This window comes from Rhipicephalus microplus, chromosome 8 (assembly GCF_043290135.1).
Source record: "Rhipicephalus microplus isolate Deutch F79 chromosome 8, USDA_Rmic, whole genome shotgun sequence".
Classification (NCBI taxonomy): Eukaryota; Metazoa; Arthropoda; class Arachnida; order Ixodida; family Ixodidae; genus Rhipicephalus; species Rhipicephalus microplus.
Window position 1 is genome coordinate 4,750,259 of NC_134707.1, and position 9,041 is coordinate 4,759,299.

The 9,041-nt window shown below is 46.2% G+C and overlaps 1 protein-coding gene across 1 annotated transcript; it reads left to right on the plus strand.

The window, feature by feature from the left end:
* The first annotated feature begins 2,332 nt into the window (after nucleotides 1–2,332).
* On the plus strand, nucleotides 2,333–5,818 carry LOC119165149 (uncharacterized). The gene has a single exon (XM_075870807.1). The coding sequence runs from the start codon at nucleotides 2,473–2,475 to the stop codon at nucleotides 3,220–3,222; it is 750 nt and encodes a 249-aa protein (XP_075726922.1). The 5' UTR covers nucleotides 2,333–2,472; the 3' UTR covers nucleotides 3,223–5,818.
* Nucleotides 5,819–9,041: the final 3,223 nt, after the last annotated feature.

Consider the following 9,041-nt stretch of genomic DNA (forward strand, 5'->3'; position numbering starts at 1 on the left):
TATGTAGTAGCATAGAGTACGGGAACTCTAATAGAAAAAGATAAAAAAAACTGTGACATGTTTTATTTATATTTGCCGAGAAATGCATAATTTTGTGAAAATTGACAACACATAAAGAACATTGCCGCCCCGCATTTGTCAATAAATTACAGACATATTATTGAAGACCACTTCTCAATCGTTCTACAAGCGAAGTTTTGCTTTGCTCCTCTAAAACTAAGTTTCATGTTAACTTCTTGTAGAGCCACGGTTTGCACATATCACCGAACCGTGTAAGTCTCTCAAGTCTTGTCAGTATGGTGCTGCGCTCTTTGTTGAACTTCAAATGTGGTGGCGGTATACTCGCTTCGTTCCAGTCAGTGATGGTGAGCGTGGACGAGATAGATCTAAAAGAGGAGAGAGAAAATCTATTGCCGATCAGCAAACACCACTCAGGGATAGCTATCCCTGAGTGGCGACCGTGAGTTCGCGTTTTATGATGGCCCACCTGAGCGCACAAAGTTATACACACCCGGATCTGCAGGGCTGAGCAGCACTGCCTCCACTCAAAAGGGGTTACTCTAGCTAACGGATCCTGCGAGCACTTCCAAATTATGTCGTCGAGTGTGGTTCATTGAATTGGATGTTCGAGCAAGCTGGTACTTCAATACACAGGTTAAATTGACCACGCTAAAAAAGAAAAAGGAATCCGCATTTAGCACGACAATACTATGGTCCCACATCTAGCCGGTGTATCAATATCCCTAACTGCAGTGTCGACCGAGCAAAGACGCATTTTTTCTTGCATAAACTTCATTGTATGGTCCTTCGGAACGCGCGGGCCGCTCTGATGTCGCAAAGCACGTTCCTGAGGACCACAGTAAATCTTATTCATCCATGCACTCCGAAGTACGACTTAGCTGGGTCGCCAGGGATACTGATACGCCAGCTAGATCTGGCGTGTTTAGTATTCATTGGCCGAGGGAGGTAGAGGTTGGGAGGCGAGGGTTAATATACCCCCTCCCCGTTTTATATATATTGTTACGGGGAAGATTTATTCACCGAGAGCTGGTCTTGCTAACGGCTTAGAGCGCACAGTCAAGCAGACCAACGGGAGAAGCTCGAGAGTCCAACCGACAACAACCACGTTGTCGTCTTCTTCGTTCGGGTGCCAATTCAGCTGTGTCGGGGCGACAGTTCCATACACGTATCAATATATACAAACACATGCAAGAATATCGGGATGATTAAACCCTCCATGAAGACAAATTCTTGGTGCACTATAGTTTTTCAAACCTCGCGCAACAAGGTTTGGAAAGCAGTGAGCAGGAGGTCATTAGTGAGTACCTTCGTATACGAAGTCACCTATACTGATGACCTCCCGCTTTTTGGATATCTCCTTGGAGGTGTGCATGATGGCCTTAATCGGGAAAATTTTCGAGGAAAAATACTCTGAGCAACGATCTGGCCTGCGTGGGATACAGCAAAGCCACATGTTCTTTTTTTTTTATTTTACTATTTCGAAAAAAAAATGCGGTATGTTCAAGTAACCCGGGACGCTTGCAACTGAATCACCCTTCTGTCGCATTCCAAGCAAACGACCAAAGTTTTTCTGTTTGTTTCGAGACACGAAGAATTGCGTTGGCTCCTTTGTTTCTCGAGCAGCAGCGTTTTCGCCGGCGACAACGGATCATAACGCAGTTGCGGATGGCTCCGTCCAGAAAACTCTTGTTCCATACAATGCGACTTTCCGTCTTGAAAGCTCTTAGAAGACATGGTGAAGAAAAAAAAAAAGAGCCTCCGTCGCCTTCACAATCATAGTATACGTGCTTGTTTTTATATACGACAGGGCAGCCTCGCGAAATCCGCATTCGCAGATTGTTACGGAAGGTTCCCGGATTTTATTTACGGGCTCTCACGCTTGATCGAACAAGTAGTTTCGTCGCTCGCATCTCGGCCTCACTTTCCCTCCAACCCTTTCAGGAAGAAAGGGGGATGACACGAAATGATATCTTGCGACCAGTAAGCGTTATGCGAACGTATCTCACGCTTCGGGGCCAGGGGCGGTTCTGTATGTGTGCACGTCGCGTTGTTTCATCCCAGTTGCCGCAGTGCGCCGCCGAGAGAAGACCTCCTCCCACGTACCGGAAAAGGGGCAAGCAACACTGGAGCCCGCGTCGCCCAACGACGCTGAAACACAGGGGCCAAACGTGCGGCCGAAAAACACCGTCGTACCAAACACCCGAATCACAGCTTTGGCCGCCCTCTTCCTTTGCCACCCGCAACGAAAGCAGCCCCCCCCCCCCCCACCCCCCTTCCGAAAACATCGTGCCAAGCGGGAAGGCGTGCCGAGGGCGCTGCGATCGATAAAGGAGGAAAGAAAGGGGGCGTGGACACGGGAGGGGAGGGACTTGCACAGTGACCGCCCTCCGCGGTTATATAAGGGACTCCCGTATACTCGAACATTCGCATCCGTTCCGCCGTTAGCGAAGCATGGCGGGAGATCACGGTGGCCCGTTCAGCATCCGGCGACTCATAAGCGACGACTCCAAGCCCACGACGACGGCAGCGCCCTCGAGTACTGCGACGTCGAGCGCTTCGAGCCGCGAGAAGCCGCCGTTCAGTTACAACGCCCTCATCATGATGGCCATCCGCCAGAGCCCGGAAAGACGTCTCACCCTGAACGGCATCTACGAGTTCATCATGGACCGGTTCCCCTACTACAGGGACAACAAGCAGGGCTGGCAGAACTCCATCCGCCACAACCTGAGCCTCAACAAGTGCTTCGTCAAGGTGCCGCGTCACTACGACGACCCGGGCAAGGGCAACTACTGGATGCTGGACCCGAGCAGCGACGACGTCTTCATCGGCGGCAGCACGGGCAAGCTGCGCAGGCGGTCGGCCGCGCGGGGAAGCCGCCTGCAACTGCACGCCGCCGCGGCGGCCGCCCTCAAGCAGCACCAGCACAGGGCTTCCCTGCACGCCGCCATCCAGCCGCATCACCTGGCAGCGTGGCCTTCGTCGTGGCTTCTACGGTGTCAGCTGGCCGCCGCAGCAGCCGGCCTTCTGCTGTGGCCGCCGCCTCCGTCGGCCGGATGCTGCGGATTGCCCGCCGCTCATCACCACTCCGTTCCCCTTCCAGTGGCGTCGACTTCGTCCCCGGTGCAGAACCCGCAGTCTTCGTCCACGACGGCTCTGGCGCCGTTGTACAGGCCCGTGGCTGTGCTCAGCAGGCACAGCTAGCGCGTGGGACCCTCCCGCGGGAGAGACGATCTGGTTTTTGTAGGTTGTGATAACATCCATCCCGTACTGTGCAGGGGAGTGCTCCCCGCGTGGAAACAAGATCAAAGGCACCGACCGACCCCGTCGGCAAGAGAAGAAAGGGAGCGCTTTTCGCGCGGTTGACAATGGACACCGCCCAGGTGACGACTCCATTCGGCGAGCGCCTTTTCTTCCGAGCGCATGCAAACGCGTCGCATGTCAAGAGCGCCGCAAAAGAGAACCGCCCTGTCACCGCAGCATCGGCCGCAAACAGTGTGTGTACACGGTGGGGACAACACGGGGCCAACAAGCCGAGACAAGCCAAAGTCGCGCTCCCTTTTGCCAGCCCGCCGCCCCTCGATCGGATGCGGGGATCGAGAACCCCTCACGTGCGTCTGTTCGTCGATTCGGCGCTTGACTGCGCCTGTTGCGTGTCAAAACACGTGTTCCTCCTTTCTTTCTCTTTTCCCCCATTCGAACTGACTTGACTCTGCCAAAAGGTGCGGTTCTCTTTTTTGTTTCGTTTGCGGCTTGTTCGTGACATAGCTTATGTATAGATGAATGTGTAGATATCCCCTCCTCCGTCCCCGATACGCGATACACGCGTTATACGCGACAAAAGGTTTCACACACCGCTGACGCTGTCGGGCCGACAAAAAATCTTGCTCGTCTGTTGCGGCAGCCAGCCGCACGAAGTCGGTGAACATGAAACTGGTATTGTGCATATATAATGGGCCGTGTCTCAGACATGCGCGAATTGTTACATCCGTGAGTTTTGGATCGGGCGCTGAAAAGCTCATTCGCGTATATGCCGATTTGTTTAGCATGCGTATTTCGCCGTTAGGAATATGCCCCACGAGTTATAACATATGCACAGCCAGACAAAAAAAAATATTAGCCTTTGCTTTTGACGTTCTTTCTGAAAGGCCACCGCCGCCATTGTGATGGGGGCACCGTCTGTTCGTTACACGAGGCCAATCAAGTCGACACCTGCTGTGTCTGCCACGTGTTAGATTTATCCCCATTTTCACCCGCAGTTCGTCCCTCGTTTCGAACGTCTTAAATTTTTCGACTACGTTCACGAAACCGAGTGGCTACTAAGCTGCGTAATAAACATTATAGCCATAAAAATCAGAGCAGAAATGAAGTGAAGTCAATTTGGAAAGAGATAGCCGACACTGAGAAAGTAGACATGGTCAGGTCAGCTAATGCGAGGGGTGTGGTCATCAGCGACGATACCAAGATGTGTATCCCGCGTTGACAGCAGAAGTTCGCAGGTATAAAATGGAACCAACTCTCAGGAAATTGAGTATATATTGGCGATTGCTGGCAGAGGCTTTCGTCCTGCAATGGTCATAAAATGGGCTGACAATGATGATGATTGTGCGTGAGCGTCACTTGTCGACAAAGATGTACCCTCGTGAACAACATGACAGGGAAGACTGAAATTATCTGTTAAAGGGCATGCGTCTATATGCAGTTGGCAAGCACAAAGGTGTTCAGAACACTTGAAAATTCGGTGTGTATAAGATATCCCATGTAGTATAAGTATACTATTCGTCACACTCATACCGGCATCGAGCAAACGTCGATTAAACAACTGCTCCCTTTCGTATTGTTCACGACTGTACTGGGTCGTGTGTACACGTTAAACAGCTATCGACTAAAGGGTGTAAAAAGACATCGCGTATAGACAGAGACAACGCCTGCGGAACAGTCGTGCAATATGCGGTCGCATAGCAATGGCGGTCTTGGGTGAGAAAAAGCGAATCGGCTTTTGATTTAGCCCGGCTGGGCATTAAAGCTGCAACTTAATTCCCGAATACGCGTGCGCAATTCAGTCGTTTCGCTGTATATTTGGTTGATCAGTTTCTCAATTTTCGAACGTCTCCACGTTGCTTCGGCCAAGAAGAAAGTGTATCATGCGAATGCTCTTCGCCGTTGTTACTTGCTAAAAATAGCTCGAACCCTTTGTAGATACAAATTCATGCGAAGCGAAAAAAAAAAAAAAAAACTCAATGCGTATACCGTTTCAGTTGTTAACCAGGTTCGCTTCGAAATATGCTATAAGTGAAATATATAAATCTTCTCAACCGGCATATTCTGTTCAGTACATGAATTCACGTGAACACTGTATACTTCTGGCTTGTATTAGCCTCGTGAATTTGCAAACCGGTCATTTTCAATGAAGCTCAGAAGTGCATAAATTGAACAGTTCGCAATATCTATACAGACACGCATAAACTTGGTGTATTATCGACTGCATATACAAAATGTGATTTCTGGGAGGTTAGGTGAGACGCGTCATAGATGCCCTTGCTAGAACGTCTGACGGCGCGAACACGAAGATCACATTAATCTGTGTACAAAATACGTGTGTATTACGATTCCTCTGCGAATAAATGATTGAATGTTGCGATCCTTCCGATAATGTTTTCGTATAACAAACTCTGTGATGTCAGGCCATTTTTTCCCCCCACACGATCCATGAAATGAAAGGGCAGAGAGCCTCCACCTGTACATATATAGACTATAGATCTACATACTCACTATTAAAGAACAGTTTTGCTTCAGTTTACATGTGTGTCGTGTTGTTCCTACAGCAGAAACTGTGCGACGGTGCTTTAGCCGCGCTCCTGTTTCTGAATGACGCCAGCAGACTTCGCAGCAGATAAGTCTAATCTCACTGTAATGAAATAACTATTAAAATAAAAATATAATGTGTGTGTGGGGGGAGGGGGGGTGCTTGCGTGTGTGTGTGTGTGTACTTTGATGGAATTTTGCAGAGCTCTGACTGAAATACAGCATGTTAGTTTCTCTTACGACATAAAAAACTGACCAGAAAAAGGAAAGAAAAATAGGTCACACAAACAAGTTCATCTGCTTGCCGAACCTCAAGTGCGAGAACGAAGCATGTCCACAGGAAAGCCGCAGGTGTATAGCCTCAACACTCGAAGCTCTGCATGACTTTGCTTGTGCGAACTTTTGTTAAAGAAATTTAATTATGTTTCAAAAGTAATAGCAATGTAACGTCATTACTTTCGATCAGATGATATTTGTAATGTATTTTTATTAGTTTTAGATGTAAGTTTGACACCTTGGGATGGTAGAGTTATGGCCTATATAGTACACCAGATATCCAATAGGAGATTCTATAGCTGCAAAAGTCACGAACCTCAACTTGAACGTTTCGTCACATCCTCCCGAGGCTCGTTTTTGCACGCTGCTTTCAATTACTTCAAGAAATAATGCATTGAACGCGGCTACGAATAGATATTCACCCCAAATATGAAATGCAGACGTGTGCGTGATAATGTTACAATGTTGCTTAATGGTGTTTCTATTCGTTTACATGGTTGTCTGAGATATCTTGACCAATAGTTTGACGTGTAGATTTTTGTGCGGTTACGTGAACCTTTGCGCAGACACTGCAGTGGCTCGAAAATCTATATAGAGAGGATCAGTGTCACCATTATGGCTTTAAAAGAACAGACAAGGTGCAAAACAGACAAGAAGCACCTTATGTTTATATCTTGGTTATGACACGTACCCATGGAGAATTTAATTTACAACGTGGCTGACTCAGCACCCATGGCAGTGTTTCTCATAAAGTTCAAAATGAAAATTTATAAAAGAAAAGTCCTTGCAAATTTTTTTCAACCTAAAAAAGACGGAATCAAAAGCAATCGTAGTACATATCATTGAAGTTAAAACAACAGTATATATATATATATATATATATATATATATATATATATATATATATATATATATATATATATATATATATATATATATATATATATATATATATATATATATATATATATATATATATATATATATATATATATATGAGGACAAAATGACACTTGACCACTTGATATGTTACTTACTAAAAATGATATGTTCTTACTAAAAATGACACTTGATATGTTAGAACCAATGTAATGTAAATACGAAGAAAGAAAAGTGGGTGACAAAATAACTTGCCATTAGCAGGAATCGAACCTACGAGTCGTAGGTTCGATTCTTGTTCACGTCAAATTATTTTTTCACCCACTTTTCTTTCTTGCAGCTATTCAACATATACCTGTGCATGAAACAGTTTTACATATATTTAGCGTGACTTCATAACGTGCAAATTACAACACGGTCAGCTTCCCTCCGTATATGCTCCGCATAACGTAGATTCCTAAGGTGTATATATATATATTCGAAGGTCGTAATTCGAAGGTCGTAGGTTCGATTCCTGCTTACAGTTGGTAATTTTTTCATCCACTTTTCTTTCTTCTTATTTACATTCCATTAATGTTAATAACTTCCCCTGTACATTCCTTGGCATTACTGTCTGTTATATCTCATTATTATTGTGTTAAAAACACGGAAAAACGAGCCCTTAGGTATACACTTCTTTCCCTTATATATATATATATATATATATATATATATATATATATATATATATATATATATATATATATATATATATATATATATATATATATATATATATATATATATATATATATATATATATATATATGTGTGTGTGTGTGTGTGTGTGTGTGCGTCGAAGGCCCGTCCCGCGGCGGAAACATTAGTTTTTTGCGGAACAATTTTTCCTGCTTGCTTAACAGAGAGAGAGAGAGAGAGAGAGAGAGAGAGAGCTGTCAGGTACAACATCGTCACCTCGCAGTTTCGTCTTGTTTTTTTTTGTGTGTGTGTGCAACCGATTACAGGAGGATGACACGTATACATACAACTTTTTTTTTTTTTCGCGAATTTTTGCAACACGCAGTGGAACGTTCCCAGCCGCGACGCTTTCCAAGGAAGGGAGGCAGGCGTTCGAAGACGGCTTATTCAACCGCGGCCTTTCTGTGTCGACGGGTTCTCACTCGGTGTCGCGGCTTCCATCTGGCATGTGTGTGTGCTCTTCGCGTGCTGCCGGAGTCGAGGCGTGTCCCCGGGCGCCTCTTGTGCGCAGCTAGGGAAGGAAGCGCCACAAAGGCCCGCCGCCTGCCTTGCAAGGAGCCGCCGCGGTTAAGCGCCGTATCGAACCGACGGCTGTTCGGGCTCCCTGCAAGCGGCTCCTTTGACGCGCTAGTTCGGTGCACTGACGCTTCCCGTGTGTTGTATACGCTCCCTTGAGGCCCGCTTTCTGAAGCATTGTCGTACTCGGCGTAGCGAGTGAGTGCACGGTTTTTTGTATAGGTGTGTATACACGCACATGTATACAAACACGCACAAACATGGATAAAAGGTGATCGCCACCCTCCTCACCCCGAAAGAAGAATGTCCGACATGACATTACCTATACACGATATGGCTTACTTACTTTGCTTTATTTATTCATTTATTTATTTCAACCTACTCAGTGACAGGGAGGTAGCGTTCGCACATGCCAACATAACAGTAGCAATACCAAAAATAAGATTTCACAAAAGTACACGTTTAATAAAGGCAGACAACTAAACCTAATAACACATCGTAAATGTAACACATCGGAAAAATGGTGCATTGGAAAAGTAAAGAGCGATAAAAAAATAAAAGTAAAGAGCGATAAAAAAAATAAAACTTTGCTTTATAACAGAAATAATTCCGTGGTAACATTGATTGTCTTCTCTTGTTGTCTTCTTGTGTTCTGTGTGCGTCGACTTCATTGCCTTAATCGTCCGAGTGGTGGTACTTTCACCTCGCCGTTGTCGCCGGCGTAAACAAACAGTGCAAACGACTAGCATACGAGGGCCCCGCCGCGGTGGTCTAGTGGCTAAGGTACTCGGCTGCTGACCCGCAGGTCG

Bases quoted from the DNA above. Each gene is read 5' to 3' on its own strand.
- LOC119165149 (XM_075870807.1), top strand. From the start codon at position 2,473: ATGGCGGGAGATCACGGTGGCCCGTTCAGCATCCGGCGACTCATAAGC.